An 18,262-nucleotide genomic window follows, 5' to 3' on the forward strand; every position below is an offset into this window, starting at 1 on the left:
CAAGCTCTGCATCTGCGGATGAGGTGGAGATTCTGGCATCTGCTGAGAACTTAGATCTCGCCGGACCCTCAGACACAATGGATATAGACTGCTCAGGCAATAAGTTGGTGGCAGCAGGTGACACTGAGGCGTAAACTGCCTCATTGAATGTTCCAGCCTTCCCAGTCTCATGATGATGTCATCCTCCAGCAAAACTGCAGCAGTTTTTTCCACCGCCTGGCTGAGGTACGGCAACTGTTAAGCTTTCCACCTGCTTTCTGCATTGCCCTCTAAGAAACCTGATTCCCGGCAATGCGGACCCCCTGCCCTTTGCAGCTATAAGGGATGTTACAGGAACCGTACCGACTATAATCGAGTGTCAGGTAGAGTTTGCATTTATGCCCTAAACTCAGTCTGTAGTGAAACTGTGCCCCTTCAAATCCCTCTTGAAGCTGTGGCGAAGAGCGACACAGGAAATAACTGTGTGCAATGCATATCTTCCTCCAGATGGTGCAGTACCCCTGAATGTGTTAGCTGCACTGATTGATCAACTCCCTAAACCTTTCCTACTTTTGGGAGATTTTAACACCCATAACCCCTTTTGGGGTAGCATCGTGCTTGCTGGCCGAGGCAGAGGTGTTGAAACTTTACTGTCTCAATTCGACCTCTGCCTCTTAAATACTGGGGCCGCCATACATTTCATTGTGGCTCATGGTAGTTACTCGGCCATTAATTTATCACTTTGCAGTCCAGGTCTTCTCCCATCTATCCACTGGAGAGCACATGACGACTTGTGTGGTAGTGACCACTTTCCCATCTTCCTGTCTCTGCCCCTCAGGCCCATGGACGCCTTCCCAGATGGGCTTTAAACAAGGCGGACTCGGAAACTTTCACCTCTTGCTGTCACCGTTGAATCTCCCCCACACGGTATCATCGATGTGATGGTTGAGCAGATAACTACAACAATTGTTTCTGCAGCAGAAACGTGATCCATCGCTCTTTAGAGTGCCCGAGGCATAAGGCAGTCCCTTGGTGGTCGCCGAAAGTTGCTGAAGCAATTAAGGAGCGTTGGCGAGCTCTACAGCGACACCCTGGCCGAGGCAGAGATGTTGAAACTTTACTGTCTCAATTCGACCTCTGCCTCTTAAATACTGGGGCTGCCACACATTTCAGTGTGGCTCGTGGTAGTTACTGGGCCATTGATTTATCAATTTGCAGCCCAGGACTTCTCCTATCTATCCACTGGAGAGCACATGACAACCTGTGTGGTAGTGACCATTTCCCCATCTTCCTTTCATTGCCCCGTCGTCAGGCCTATGGACACCTGTCCAGATGGGCTTTAAACAGGGTGTACTGGGAAACTTTCACCTCTGCTGTCACCATTGAATCTCCCCACATGGGAACATCGATGTGATTGTTAAGCAGATGACAACAACAGGTGTTACTCTATAGGGTGCCCCCTGTGAAGGGCAGTCCCTTGGTTGTCGCCGGAAGTCTCTGAATCAATTAAGTAGTGTCGGTGAGCTCTACAATGGCGTAAGTGGCACCCTTCCCTGGAGCGCCTCATATCCTTTAAACGGCTCCATACTCGCATTTACCAAGTTATCAAACCACGGAAGCAGAAGTGATGGGAAAGACATGTGTCAACCATTGGGTGCCACACGTCACCTTCCCAAGTCTGGGCAAAGATCAAACGTGTTTTAGGGCACCAGACCCCAACAGGTATTCCCGGTGTTAACATAACTGGCGTGTTATCTACCGATGCAAACGTAATTACTGAGCACTTTGCTGAGCACTAGGCTCGAGCCACTGCATCAGAGAATTACCTCCCAGCCTTTCGCACTCCCAAATGACAGCTGGAAGGGAAAGTCCTCTCTTTTACTACATGCCACAGTGAATCTTATAATGTCCTGTTTACAGAGTGGGAGCTCCTCAGTGCCCTTGCACATTGCCCCGACACTGCTCCTGGACCAGATTTGATCCACAGTCAGATGATTAAACATCTCTCATCTGACTACAAGCGAGATCTCGTCATCTTCAACCGCGGATCTGGTGCGATGGCATCTTTCTGTCACAATGGCGGGAGAGCACCATCATTCCGGTGCTCAAACCTGGTAAAAACCCACTTAATGTGGATAGCTATCAGCCTCACCACTGCTCTTTGTAATGTGCTGGAACGTACGGTGTGTCGGCGGTTGGGTTGGGTCCAGGAGTCACATGACCTACTGGCTCCATGTCGGGGCAGCTTCCTCCAGGGTCACCCTACCACCGATAATCTTGTGTCCTTAGAGGCTGCCATCCAAACGGCCTTTCCCCAATGCCAACACCTGGTTACTGTCTTTTTTGATTTACAAAAAGCACATGACACGACCTGGCAACATCATATCCTTGTCACACTATACGAGTGGGGTCTCCAAGGCCCAATCCCGTTCCTTCATACTTTCTGTATCCAAGTTTATGCCTCACATAGTTCCCCCCGTATCCAGGAGAATGGGGTCCCGCAGGGCTCTGTATTGAGTGTCTCTCTATTCTTAGTAGCCATTGATGGTCTAGCAGCAGCTGTAGGGCCGTCCGTCTCGCCTTCTGTCTATGCAGACGATTTCTGCATTTCAGACTGCTCCAGCGGTACTAGTGTTGCTGAGCGGCGCCTACAGGGAGCCATCCACAAGGGGCAGTCATAGGCTCTAGCCCATGGTTTGCAGTTGCGGTCGCAAAGTCGTGTGTTATGCACTTCTGTTGTTGCCGTACCGTTCATCCAGAACCAGAACTTTACCTGAATGATGATCCACTCACTGTAGTGGAGACATATCGATTCTTAGGACTGGTTTTCGATGCCCAATTGACTTGGCTTCCCCACCTTCATCAGCTTAAGCAGAAATGCTGGCAGCACCTCAATGCCCTCTGCTACGTGAGCAACACCAACTGGGTTGCAGATTGCTCTACACTGCTGCAGCTCTACAGAGCCCTTGTTCAATCCTGCCTTGACTATGGGAGTCTGGTTTATGGTTCGGCGGCACCCTCAGCGTTGCGTTAACTCGACTCAGTGCACCACTGTGGCATTCGCCTAATGACAGGAGCTTTTAGGATGAGCCCAATCCAGCGTCCTTGTGGAAGCCGGAGTGCCTCCATAGCAGGTTAAGCGTGCACAACTGCTGGCCAGTTGTTTTGCACACGTTCATAGTTCTCCTGCGCATCCGAATTACCGTCTCCTTTTCCCACCCACAGCGGTTCAACTCCCGCATCGGCGGCCCAGGTCAGGGCTTTCAATTGCAGTTCGTGTCCGATCCCTTCTTTCTGATCTGGAGTCCTTGCCTTTACCACCTATACTTGAGGTCCATTCACATACATCTCCATAGTGTACACCTAGGCCGCAGCTTTGCCTGGACCTTTCACATGGCCTAAAGACTCAGTTAACCTCGTAGCTCTCCGCTGCCACTTCCCCTCGATTCTTGACAAGTACCAAGGCCATGAAGTGGTTTACACTGACATCTCGATGGCTGATGCTCATGCTGGCTTCGCTTATGTCCATGGAGGACATATTGAACAGCATTCCTTGCCCGATGGCTGCAGTGTTTTCACTGCCGAGCTGGTGGCTATATCTCGTGCTCTTGGGCACATCTGTTCATGCCCTGTGGAAGTGTTTCTTCTGTGTACTGACTCCTTGAGTAGCCTATAAGCTGTCAACTAGTGCTACCCTCGTCATCCTTTGATAGCGACCATCCAGGAGTCCATCTATGCCCTGTAACAGTCCATTCAATCAGTGGTGTTTTTCTGGTCCCCAGGTCACATCGGAGTCCCAGACAACGAACTTGCCCCTAGGCTTGCTAAACAGCTACGCAGAAACCGCTTCTGGAGATGGGAATCTCTAAACCTGACCTGCGTTTTGACTTGCACCACAGTGTTTTTTGACTTTGGGAGATAGAATGGCATAACAGTATGCAGAACAAACTGCGTGTCATTAAAAAGACTACAAATGTGTAAAAGTCTTCCATGCGGGCCTCTTGCAGGGAATCAGTTGTACTCTGCCGGCTCCACATTGGCCACGCTTGGGCGACCCATGGTTACCTCCTGCTCCTTGAAGACCCACCTCAGTGTTGGTGCGGCACCCTGTTGACAGTGGCCCATATTCTGGTGCACTGTCCCACTTTGACTGACCAGCGTCGAAATCTTGGGTTACCGGACTCGTTGCCACTCATTTTATCTGACAATGCCTCATTGGCTGATTTAGGTTTACATTTTATTTGTGAGGGTGGGTTTTATCATTTCATCTAAGTTTTAGCACATGTCCTTTGTCCCTCTGTGTCCTCCACCCTTGTGCTTTTGGGGTGAAGGTTTTAATGTGTTGCAGTGTGGCTGGCTTCTCCTTTTTATTCTCATGGTTGGCCAGCCACTGTAATCTGCTTTCTTGTTTTACTCTCTTCTGTTTCTAGCATCTCTCTGTTGTTTTCTTGTCCTCTTTTGGTCCTTTTAGTGTTCATTGGATTTCCTGCGTTCTTGTGGTTTTTCCTTTCTTTCCGTTTTGTGTTATATGTCTCATCTGTTTTATTCTCACACTTGTGGCATTGTTTTGTTAGGAACAAGGGATCGATGACCTCGTAGTTTGATCCCTTCCCCTCTCGTTTAAACTAACCAACCAACATATGCTCTTTAGGGTATGGACTTCCAGTCGGAGTAACTGGAGGGCCAGGAACCAGCTAACATTCTCCTTGACCTCCCCGGTATGTCAACACCTCCAAGGAAGAAAGACACAAACAGCCTTCACTAAACAGTGGCTTCCACAAGGACTTTTGTGTTTCAGTGGAATTTAAATGAATGTCTCTCACATTTGGAATAATTACAGCTCCTGGTCCAGGAGAAACTGTTCTGCATCTTCTTACAAGAAACGTGTCTTAAAGTCACCAACACGCCTGCATTGCGGGGTTACCACCCAGACAGGAAGGACGATATTACTGGAGACAGGGCTAAAGATGGAGTGACTGTTCTCATTGATGACAGATGCTCTCCTCTCCAGTCCCTCTTACCACTACCATACAAAAAATTTCTGTGAAAGTTCTAGTACCCTTTAATATCACAGTGTGTTCTTTGTATCTTCCACCTAATGATGCTTTGGATGCAGAAGCACCGACAGAACTCTTCTAGGCACTCCTGTGCCCGTTCCTCCTTGTGGTGGACTTCAATGCACACAATGTGCTGTGGGAGTCAAAGTTTTAACCAGCCAGTGCTCGCAATGGGGGACAATAGTTTACGTTTTCAAGAAAATGTGCATTTTTTGGGTTTATTATTTGACTTGAAATTAACTTGGCTCCCATACCTGAATGATCTATGAACAAAGGGCTTCCAGTCATTGGATATTTTGTAGTGCCTTAGCGGAGGGTCCCACCTCGTGCAGTTGTATAGGGCATTTGTTTGATCACATTTAGCTAATGGCAGTGTGGTCTACGGATCAGCCCATACTTCCTACCTCAAGGTGCTAGATGCTGTCCACTATGAGGGTATTTGGATATCGACTGGAGCCTCCCGGACCAGCCCAGTTCAGAGTCTGTGTGCAGAGGCTGGTGAATCACCACTCTGGATTCGGCACTGTGTCCTTTTGGCTTGACAGGCACTGAAAATCTCAGCGTCACCTCAGTCATTGGCATTTAGTGCAGTGGTCCAACCCATCTTTGAATGGTTGTTCAGGAATTGGCCCCGTGCAACCAAGCCATTTAGGATATGTGCTACAGATTGTCTCAAGGATTTGGATCTGTCAGGCATCAAAATACACAGCCAGTGATGAATCAACATTGCTGCCTTGGTGTCTTCAAAGGCTCAAAGTGATTTTAAACTTTACACACTACAAAAAAAAAACTTGTACTCCAGATTATGTTTTTATAGCTTTGTTTTTGTCCATTTTATGTACGTACCACAGTTTTATCATTGTTTAGACAGAGGGATCCCAGCAAGAGAATGTCCTCAGATGTTCTGCTGTTTTCCCTGATTGGGTTTTTAAAGTGTGTCTTCCCGAACAATTTACAAATTATAATGCAGAATTATACGACATTCTGATGACACTGGAAAGGATTCACAGACATCACCATACAAGATTTCTTGTCTGTTCCGACTCACTTAGTTCACTGCAAGCACTGCACCAACTGTATCCAGTAGGCCAGCTGATTAAGCTCATCCATGACTCCTTACAGTGGCTCCAACACCATGGCAAGGAGGTGAACTTTTGATGGGTACCTTGCCACATCAGGATACAGGGAAACGACATGGCCGGCAAAGCCATCAAGGAAGCATGTCGGGATGGTGCTGTCCGTCACTATCTCATCCCTTTGCATGCCATCATCTCATTTTCTGACAGACACATTAAGTGTCAGTGGGAGACTGAATGGTTGCAGATGACAGAAAACAAACTGCAGTAACTCAGATTGACTGCAAAGGCATGGCAGAATTCATGTCAGCCTCACCACTGGAAGGAGATTCTGCTTACCAGACTGCGCATCGGACGTAGCCCTTTAACACATGGCTTCCACCATTGTGTGAAGTTTGTGGCATGCCACTTTCAGTTCAGCATATTTTGGCCTCATGTGTCCTATGTACTGATATTAGGGCAGCCCTCAGTCTTGATGGAGATCTGCCCACCATCCATGCAGATACTGTTTCCAGTGTTACAAAAGTTGTGAAATCTTGTGAACTGTCAGGCCTTATCCCTAAATTGGTGGGGAAGGGAGGACAGCCTTCGTCCCCACTCATGAGATTGGCATGCTGACTTTTCGTCAGGGCGCTGGTGCCCACGATGTTGAGCGTCCCTGACCTCAAATCATCATCATCATCATCATCATCATCTACATCTACATCTACCAAGCACTTCAGTGGTTTGCAGAGTATGTATGTAGACGTAGATGCCCTCCACATACCACATTAGCCAATCACTTTACAGAGCATACATTAGTGCTCATAAACATAATGGAATCTGTAATTTTGTATGGAATTGAAGGAGTTTATGCCTTATTGACACTTAGCAGAAAGCACACGTCTTATAAGAAGACTCAAGAAAATCTTCTCGGTGACATTCCTTGCATTTCAAATGTAGAAAAGGAACATGACGTTGTGAGGTGAAGTCAAGGGCAGATCGATAATAAGAAATACCTCAATATTGCAGTACTTAGTATATGGACTTCACAGTTTGATGATATAGTCAACAGGCCGATAAACAACTGCACAATAGCAGGATTTGAATTGAACCCCACTTTCGGCAATTATTTTTTTGTTTTATTTGATTAATTTGTTTAATGTGTAGAAAATACAAAATTGATGGAAAAACAGTTCAAGGTTCTTAATAAGATTGTTTTGGCCCTCAAAAGGACTCAGCATGTGGTTTCTTCTTCACTTAATTTGCAGTCCAGAAGTCTTCCACTTAAATGACCATTGCATTCCGCCAGGGCAAAAAGTATGCAGGGTGGGTCATAAAACTCTCATTTTCTGCCACCTCCTCCCAGGCAGCTAGGGCATCATCCCAAAGGTCATTGGTGGGGGGAGAGGCGTTCTTGATGTAGGGTCAGACCAGTTTTCTCATGTGGTCAGGTTTGTCCCCACACATATGATTTAAATAGGGCAGAGGTCTAGTGTGGGATGAGATGAGAAATCTCATACTGTTCTTCAGATCACTCCTGCACTGTAGCTAACAATCGTATAGGAGACTGACCATGCTAGAAAGATATTAATCGCTCGCGCTGATGGGATCATGATAGGTATTTCCCCATCAAACACTAATTGGTAGAATTGATGATCATCACAGAGTTTCCCCTTGACAGCCACACACTTGCTTTGCAGACCATCCTTTGAAAGCCAGCATAAGTGTGATACCTCTCACACACACACACACACACACACACACACACACACACACACCACTTGAGTAACAAATCCATCAGGGACATTTCAGCCCATCTAAACCTGCTCAAGTTTGACTGTCGTTCATGTGTTTGTGAAGTATAAACACAAAGGAACAACCATAACTGAACAAAGACCAGGCAGGGACCATAAAGCATTGAAGAGTATGGTTATAAAAATCACATGAAATCAGCAGGAGGAGTCACTTGTGAGTTCCAAAGTGCTACCAGCAAACCAGCTGTCACAATGACTGCACATTGGGAGTTAAAAAGAATAGTGTACAGTAGAAGGGTTTGGGTTTGGCGTATGTCTGGAGAATGTTACCTGCCATCATATATGTAGTTCCAATAGTGAAGTAGAGAGCAGGTGGTGTTACAATATGGGGTTATCTTTCTTGGTTAGGATGTGGTTCCCATATTGCAATGAAGGGAACACATTTTACAGCTTTGTGAACTGTGTACAGTAGAGGAACGATTTGTAGATCATGAATGTTTATATCAGCATGATACTGCACTATGTCATAAAGCAGCATCTGGGAGGTAATGGTTTGTGGACAATAACATCCTGTTAGGGACTTGCCTGCCCAGAGTCTCAATCCGAACCCAATGGAACACTTCTGGGATGAGTTATATAATATATTTCGCTCAAGAGCCCAGCATGCAGTATCACTACCTTTTCTGCTAGTATAATGTGTTGTATGAATTCCTAAGGGACCGAACTGCTGAAGTCATTAGTCCCTAGACTACTTAAACTAACAACAACGTACATACCCATGCCTGAGGGTGGACTCAAACCTCTGGCGGAAGGGGCCGCGCGATCCGTGATGTGACACATCAAACTGCGCAGCACCTTCTCTGGTTTCAGCTGTTGAGGAAGAATAGGCTGCTATTCCTCTGTGGACATTTAGACACCTCATTGAAAGGGTTCCCCAACAGAGCTGAAGGCAAAAGATGGATACATGCCATATTAATATCTACTGGATACTTTTGATCATGTGGTGTATATACAGTTATAAACCCCAATACTAGTGTATTGGTTGACTTAGGAACAGAAATGTGTGTGAAAACCAAATTTGAAGTGAAATTTTGGTATTTCCACAGGGATGATTTTACTTACACACTTTTGTAACTCTAGTAGTTTCTGATGGAACTCCACAGGAACATCAATCAAAGACCAATCCAGAGATGAGGTATTAAATGTTGAACATATTGCACAGTATTAATGTACTAATTTGTATCAGGTTGTGAATAACTTTCTGTTTTACTAACACCATTTTACACAATCACAAATGACCAAACCTCCAGCTGTGTACAGTTGTGGTTAAAGAAAACATGTTGTGCGTATGTGAACAATTGAATTAAATTTGCTATTTGAAAAGCCTGGATTTGTTTGGTTTGTGCATCAACAGTGTTACTGTGTCAAATATTTAGTCTTCTCAGTCAAAGGCCAATTTTTCCATGTGCAAAAAGTATCGTGAGTTATGTAATAGCTGTTGTGGTATAGCAGTAGATTTGTAACAAACAGTAAATCATACAAGGCTGAAAAACGTGATGGTGGTGGATAACAGATATGTTCTATTTGACTGTAGAGAGACTGAAAAGTTCTGTCCATGCTTTACTGGCAATTATGGTACTGATGTATGTATGTACAGAGCAGTTTTGCAGTGTCCAAGTGAGTTATATAACTTGTGTGTATTTCTAATAATAATGGAATGAAACAGAAATTTGTTTGCTAGTGAATTTTTTCGAAAAGTGTCGGCCTTTATCGTTGTTTTGAATTTGTGTGATTTTAAATAATTGGGACTTCAGCATATTTCGAGTAATAGTCTGTACACAGGGTTGTAGTAAGTATCCTTATTGGTCGTGTGTTACAGTGTATCATTCAAAGATATACTTAAGAATCTTTTACCATCAGCCGGCCGGAGTGGCCGTGCAGTTCTAGGCGCTACAGTCTGTAACCAAGCGACTGCTATGGTCGCAGGTTCGAATCCTGCCTCGGGCATGGATGTGTGTGATGTGCTTAGGTTAGTTAGGTTTAATTAGTCCTAAGTTCTAGGTGACTGGTGACCTCAGAAGTTAAGTCGCATAGTGCTCAGAGCCATTTGAACCTTTTACCATCAGATTTTCCCCTCTTCTTGTTATAGTCAATGTATTTTCTCATTGATTAGGGCCTGACTTTAGGACTCCTGATGCCCCTGATCAAAAATCTCTGTTGTCCTCTCCCCCCATACCCCCCTCCCCCCCCCCCCCAAAAAAAACCTGAAATACAGATATTTATATAAGTTTGTCTAAAATGTGGGGATGTTTTTTGTGTGTGTAATACTTAACTATGAGTTGCAAACCTGAAACCATGCTTTTATTTAAAAAAAAAAAAAAAAAACATTGTGGCCTCAGCAGCCAAAGACTGTGGTCATGTGTGTGTGATTGCGGGTGTGGGTGTGCGTGTGGGTGTAGGCATGCACTATCTCCAACAAAGCCCTTCTTGGCCGAAAGCTCATTTTTTGGCAGTGTTTTTGTTGTACCTGTACGTGACTCAGCATCTCCATTATATTGAAGTAGCAACTATCCTTTCCATAATTTTGTTAAAACTTAATAAAGTGTCACACAGTAAATGTAAATGCAAACACTATAAGTGCCCTTTCATTAAAATTAAATAGAAACAGTGCAAACAACTTACATTACACTTGGAAAGATACCAGAGGCAAAACACTGATCAGTGAAATAACAAAGTGTTTTTTCTTGCCCTGTTATTTCCAGACAAGCATATGATTTCCTCATAGTCCAGTTTTGTTGTCAGGTCTGGTTCAGTTGCAAGGACACAAAGATAACTATGACAGTTCTCTTTTTGTGATGTTAAATAATTATTTACATGTTTTACAGCAGAAAATGATCTTTCTGTGAGAAACTGGAAGCAGGAGTATTTAAGAATATTTGAAGAGCTATGTTCAAATTTGGGTAAACATTTTCTAAGTAGCTACCTTTTAGCATCTTGCATCATTCTGGAAGAGAGTATGACTCATATTTTATTGTTTACATCAGAGATGTAGCTTTCGGAGTGTAAACTGAGTCTTCAGGAACTGAATTGTAGACTTGCTGAAGGCTGGACGACACTTTCCAGATTTCAGGTGGACTTAGCTCACTCATGTTTGACAAAAAATGTAAATGGTTCATTGAAGTCCTTATAAGAAGAAACTCTGTCGTTCAGTTCTTCAATCAGTTTATCCAAAAATCAAAAGGAAGGATATCGTTATCTCATCAGATTCATTAATTTCTTCAGTGTCTGAATCAGATCCATCAAAGAATTTTTTGTTTTCCTATTACATTTCTTATTCACATGTCATTTGATTTAATGAACTAAAGCAAACTGTATTTAGTCAACCATGTGAAAATCATAAAGAGTACATCTGCTACTTGCTGCTGTTATACATGCATGTGCGATGTAAGAAAGTTAAAAAAAATTACGATAAGTTATTTCATCATTTGACTCAAAAAAGTTAAAAATATCTGTTTATAAAACTGTCTGGAAAGTTTCAAAAATACATTGTTTTATTTATGAACGGGAAAAAAGCATGAATATCTTTTGTTTAGAGTTTATTAACCCTCTAACTAGAACATCTTTTATTCGGCAGTTAGGCGGAACATCAGTATCCTAGACCGCTAGAACTTATAAACTACATTTTTCTCCCTGTTTTTGAATTTTTCAATGTTCCAAATCGTTTTTATCAATCCTTAAGGCATAAATAAACATAATACTAAGTTTTTAAACCATAAAATTTGTTATGTTACCAACAAATACAAAATTATTGCTGGAAAGAACTTCAGTCTGCAGTATTTGGTTGTTTACATTTTACTTGTTTGGAAACTTTTTGTGTTTAACATTATGACAATTACTTGTAAAGAAACTGAATACTCACAAGTAATGCAACAACAAAATTTAACATTCATTTTTCATGGCACAAGTTTTGCACACTTTTCATGAACACTCCAAGCACATTGGCTCTTCACAACAAATACATTTGTATGCAGTTTTCCTCTTTTTTTGATATGGACAAAATCGACAAGTTTTTCTTTTCTCAAGCATGTCCGTTGGACATGGAGTGTTATCAACTCAAACTAAAAATGTATTGCATTGGCTAACAATTTGTTTTTCTTTTGCTGCATCTTCCTCTACAGATGAAATAATATTTCGTAGCTCTTGAGGCGGGTTGGAGGTTGCCAGTCAGGATTTCACGAAATTGTGGACCAAATATAGCAGACTCTTTTCAGGAAATCAAAACGTGATATGGTTTTTGTTTCTTCAAAAAGTCCATAAAGAATACTTGCGTTTGATCTGGCCATGGCCACTATGTGATAAAAAATTGCCAATGGCCACCTTCTTGTTTTATGATTAGCAGAATCAACACTGCACTCCATATCTAGTGTGTCTGTTCCACTTTTTGTGCCATTATAAAAAGATATGATTTCAAGTTTACCATTTGCAACGTCAGTGTAATTGGAATGATACATTGTCTATAGAAGTAGGACTGCCTTATTTTTGGGGGGGACATAAGAAAGCAGGGTCATGTCTTTTGTAAAGCCGTAATTCACAAGCGCTTGTTGCTTGAAATTCGGCTGGTATCTGGGGTTTGTTCCTTTGTAGTGCCCCAACTAATGTCAAATTGTGAGCTAGTGGCTCCTGAGCAAGTTCTGAAGAACAAACCAGTCATCACAACTGATATTTCTGTTTGTGCCGTACAGCCCTTTAGATGGACGGATTACAGATTGAGTGAGGATGCTAAATTTATTTTCTGCTACAGAAAGTGTGGCTCCATCGCATCCTTTGCTGCTGTAGATGTGAGCATTTTAACTATATGCATTATGTACATCTGCCAGACCCATGACTTTCATGCTGTTTTGTGGGTGTTTTGGGCATATATACACTGTGTGGTCAAAAGTATCTGGACGCCTAGGTGAAAATGACTTACAAGTTCGTGAAGCCCTCCATCGGTAATGCTGGAATTCAATTTGGTGTTGGCCCACCCATAGCCTTGATGATAACCTCTACTCTCGCAGGCATACGTTCAGTCAGATGCTGGAAGGTTTCTTGGGGAATGGCAGCCCATTCTTCACTGAGTGCTGCTGCTCTGAGCAAAGGTATCGATGTTGGTTGTGAGTCCTGGCATGAAGTCGGCATTCCAAAACATCCCAAAGGCTTTCTATACAATTCAAATCAGGACCCTGTGCAGGTCAGTCCATTACAGGGATTTTATTATCGCGTAACCACTCCGCCACAGGCCGTGCATTATGAACAGTGCTTGACTGTGTTGAAAGATGCAGTCACCGTCCCTGAATTGCTCTTCAACAGTGGGAAGGAAGAATGTACTTAAAACATCAGTGTAGGCCTGTGCTGTCATAGTGCCATGCAAAACAACAAGGAGTGCAAGGCCCCTCCATGGAAAACATCACCACACCATAACACCACCGTCCCCGAATTTTACTGTTGGCACTAAACACGCTGGCAGTTGATTTTCACCGGCCATTCGCCATACCCACAGTCTGCCATCGGATCACCACATTGTGCACCGTGATTCGTCACTCCACATAACATTTTTCCACTGTTCAATGGTCCAATTTTTACGCTCCTTGCACCAAGCGAGGTGTCATTTGGCACTTACCGGCATGATGTGTGGCTTATGAGCAGCCGCTCGACCATGAAATCCAAGTTTTGTCACCTCCTGCCTAACTGTCATAGTACTAGCAGTGGATTCTGATGCAGTTTGGAATTCCTGTGTGATGGTCTGGATAGATGTTTGCCTATTACATATTACGACTCTCTTCAACTGTCGGCGGTCTCTGTCAGCCAACATACGAGGTCAGCGTGTACGCTTTTGTGCTGTACGTATCCCTCCACGTTTCCACTTCACTATCACATCAGAAACAGTGGACCTAGGGATGTTTAGATTGTGGAAACCTCGCGTACAGATGTAGGACACAAGTGACACCCAATCACCTGACCACGTTCGATGTCCGTGAGTTCCGCAGTGTGCCCCATTCTGCTCTCTCACGATGTCTAATGACTACTGAGGTCACTGATATGGAGTACCTGGTAGTAGGTGGCAGCACAATGCACCTAATATGAAAAATGTATGTTTTTGAATATGTCTGGATACTTTTGATCACATAGTGTATATACAGAATTTAACCCGCCCTCTGAAAGGCACCAAAGTTTCATTAACTGTCAAATGTGCTCCAGGGGTATAAATTTGCTGACAGTTCCGAATCTACTTGTTAAATGTTTCCGTAATAGCAGCAGCTGGATCATTTTTCTCCCTCTGTTTCTTCGTGCCTGATTCATCAAATTGCAATGCTCTAAGCAATACTCTTAATCACTTTTCTGTTATAATTGGTCGAAAAATTGGCCTGCCCAAGACTGAAGTGGAAAACATTAAGTTCATAGGCTCCCTTGCTGATCTGAATATGGTGCTAAGAACTGAGAGTCCAACCACAGCATTCACTTCAATTAGTGTCTTTGTATGCTATACTTTCCTTTAGTTCAATAGCAGAACACATTTTCGCCAACTTTTCATTGGTATGAATTACAGTCGTCTCAGTCATGTTGTTGGTAAAGAAAAGGTGCCATACTTACCTGGCATTGGTTTTTTTTTCCCCACAGCGAGGGCAGGGCCTCGTGTATTGGATAGTCGTACTTTTATGATGTTGGATGCTGCTGTTCATGTCCTAGAATGTACAGGAACTGATGACCATGTGAAACATTTATTTCTGCCATAGTAAGAAACTGGAAGACAACTCTCATCTTGATTGTCATGGTCTGAACACATAGGTGAGCTGGAAACATCAGTAGGCAGCTGTGGAGTGATAAGTCTGCTTCCGCTAGAACTTGTGTCAGGCTGTCATTGTTCTCCGATTTCTTCGCGGAACGGTGTATTTTCTACTTCAAGGATTATCAGATAGTTTCATCACCATGATCATCATCATTGGGAGAGTCATCATTATCTGTTTCATTATGAGGATCTAGGATAGTAAGGTCCTCATTCGGAATGTATGACTCATCTGAATCTACTTCCGAGTCAGATTCTTCAAAGTAATCTTGAGAGAGTGCAAAGGCTACAATTTTTTTCAACCAATTTGAAACATATTTCAGACCTTCCATTGTAAAACTGTATGGAAAACAGGAAAAATGTATGTTAATGAATTTTAATAGAGATATTTCTATTGCTGTAACAAGTTTCCATAGTAAATTGGATTACGTGTGTGAATAACGGAATACTTAAATTTAAAACTTAAAATGGGAGTTGTTACAGTTTTTTGTCTCGCTATGAATACAAAAATATTAACCGTAGTGTAGAAGCAAAACTTCCAATCATCATCATCATCATCATCATCATTTAAGACTGATTATGCCTTTCAGCGCTCAGTCTGGAGCATAGCCCCCCTTATAAAATTCATCCATGATCCCCTATTCAGTGCTAACATTGGTGCCTCTTCTGATGTTAGACCTATTACTTCAAAATCATTCTTAACCAAATCCAGGTACCTTCTCCTTGGTCTGCCCCGACTCCTCCTACCCTCTACTGCTGAACCCATGAGTCTCTTCCAATCAAATTGATGAAATGTTGCAACAAAGACAACAAAACTCTTGGAAGAGGGGAACACTGGTCAAAAAGACCAACAAATACATGCCACCTTTGGGAACACGCAGTCAGAGAGACTGGCAAAAACTTGTCACTTTTAGGAACACCCGATCTGTCAGACTGGGAAGAGAATGCACATTTTCGGAACACGGTCTCACAGACCAACAATAACAAAAAAATCTACTTACTGGAAAACAATGAATGCGCCAATAATGAGCTGTTGACCAGCCGCCGTTCGGGACCCAACTGAGGATTACTCAGCTTCTTCATTGTTGACGTCAACTATGGCAGTATCTGAGACTGATGTTCCGTTCAGATGAAGTTAACAAAACAACACTGGTGTGGATGTACCTTAACTCCATTTAAACACAGTTTAACATAATTATCAATCAAAAATGAAACGTATGAGGACATTCGCTCATAAGTTATTAAAATAACTAATTAACATAACTATATCAAACTATTTCCTACCTTTGCTACTAATATAGAGAATAAATGACACTATGTAACACCCTTCTGCATGTGTATGTCAACTAATATACCCTGGTAAGTGGGATATTTAAATTTTAGGAATATGCACATGGCATGGAAACCAATCAGCACTGTTAATGTGTGTCAGTTAATTTACCCATGTGAGTGGGAGATTTAAAGTATAGGAACTTGTATGATGTCCATGGTTTTCAAACAATTTTGTCCAAATATTGCTGCCCCCTAAAAAAACCTGCAGCCTGGGCAATTGCCCAGTTTGCCAACCCCCCCCCCCCCCCCCTTTCAGTACAACTGTGATTCTAGTTGTTAATGAAGTTCAATAGTTTTCAGTAGTTATCATGCCAGTGATAATGCTTTATTATTATTATTATTATTATTATTACTTGTTAAAGCAAAAAGTCAGAAATTTTCTGCTTTGCAAATAAAATAAAATGGCTTTGAAATGTTTCAGAGCTGATGTTTCTTGAAACAAGTGCCAGAACAGGAGAAAATGTTGAAGAAGCATTTCTTAAATGCTCAAAATCCATATTGGCAAAAATTGAGACTGGTATGTATTCATATAATGTTGTCATATAATTTTAAATTGTCTATATGGATCACCTGAATTATATTGTATTCCCTCATATGTAAAAGCACATGATAAAAAAAAATTCAACAAAATTAGCATGGGAACCACAGTTTTAATGTTACTTGTTTGCTTCAGATGGTAGAGGTTATCAGTGATAGGGATCAGAATTTGTATGTTTCCAGAAGTAAAACTAGTGGGTTGTGAGGTTGGTGAGGTTAATAAGTTTCAAGATTTATTAACAGTGACAGGCTTCCATTTCATTATAAGTGTATATGTGTTAATAAAGTTTGCAGTACCGCTATTGTATGACACAGAACTACTTCTCTACAAAGAAATTAAACAAATGTGTCACGACCGAGTCCTGCAGATGTGAACAGGTATTCACAAAAGCCTGTTACATGGAATCTTCTTATTGCAGACATGAATGGGTATTTACAAAAGCCTGTTACATGGAATCATCTTTTTCTATTCTAAATAAGAAATGTGCCATTATTCCACTAACTGCTTATTCATCTTAACTACTGACAGATTAAGAGTGCACCATAAACTTTTAGAAATCAATGTTTGAAGAAGATTGGAACATACAGAGTGAATGGCCCAAGTGAATCCAAACTTGAGAGATGGATGGAACTATGCACCAATAATAAGTAATTTAGATTGCAGAGAGATGACATTTATAAATGTGGGCCCCAACTGTTCTCTCTCTTTTGTGGCCAGAAAGACCATTGCTATACCAGGCTTAGTCTGCAAAGAACTGCTAAACAAAGTGAAAGAATGAAAGCAAGGTTCAGTATAGTCCATTGAAATCAAAAGGCACAGTATGTGCATTTGACCCTGAAATTTGACCAAAACATAGGATGATGGTTTGCTTTTTTATATGCCTGTAATGAACCATCCACTGAAATATTGTAACTACCATAGATGTGTCTTTGTTGGCGGTGCGACATCATCTTCTGTAGATTAGACTGGAGGCGTGCTTCCCAGTGCATGAGATTCCATTGTTCAGAAACTACAGATGCTTCATTTGGTGAATGAACATCTTTTATGACATGCTTAGGTGGCAAAATGTGTTTTGGACAAGCCCTGCTTTAACCTGTGGTAGTGACGACAGTCTGTTGCTATAATGGTGACTGCAGTCTTGTAGCCTGCATTGTTGAGTGGCATAGCAGATGAAAACAAAGTGTTATTGCTTGGTGTTGAGATTGGATATAACATATGATTTTGAGTCTTACATACTGAGAGCAATCTGTATAATAACCACAGCAATATGCAGGTTTTATAATTCAAAATAGTGTGCCCCCTTCAGCAAATTCCATATGCATTTCTGCAGGGCGATGCCCTTCCACATGTAGCAGGTAATTTGCAGGCACACATCGTGCACCATTGCTGTTGTGGCGTGCATATTCACTTGTTATACCAACCAACAAACATGGGTGGGATATGGTTTATTGGTAACATGTTCTTCACAGTCCCCCAGCAGCCACTGTTGATGGTTTGAGGGCTCGCATACAAACCATATGCAAGTGTCTTAAGATTGTCAATGTCTTCTATATTTGGTGTGACCTCTAGAGGCTCTGTGATTACTTCACACCACGCTGGGCCCTCAACATTGGAGATCATGTATCATTGTGTAATTCTAATAATGTGTGCACTGTCATGCACCTAATTTGTGCCATGAATTGGTGTCATAATTTCCACAAAAATTAGTGCATTTTAATATA

The 18,262-nt window shown here is 42.4% G+C and overlaps 1 protein-coding gene across 1 annotated transcript in view; it reads left to right on the plus strand.

Annotated features, from left to right (window-relative positions):
• LOC124554968 (ras-related protein Rab-4B) overlaps positions 1-18,262 on the plus strand; it is a 104,611-nt gene that overhangs the window by 62,739 nt on the left and 23,610 nt on the right. The window contains exon 5 of the mRNA XM_047128700.1: positions 16,425-16,520. Within this exon, the coding sequence (XP_046984656.1) occupies positions 16,425-16,520 (96 nt within the window). The remainder of the gene's footprint in view (positions 1-16,424; positions 16,521-18,262) is intronic.

This window comes from Schistocerca americana, chromosome X, assembly GCF_021461395.2.
Source record: "Schistocerca americana isolate TAMUIC-IGC-003095 chromosome X, iqSchAmer2.1, whole genome shotgun sequence".
Taxonomy (NCBI): Eukaryota; Metazoa; Arthropoda; class Insecta; order Orthoptera; family Acrididae; genus Schistocerca; species Schistocerca americana.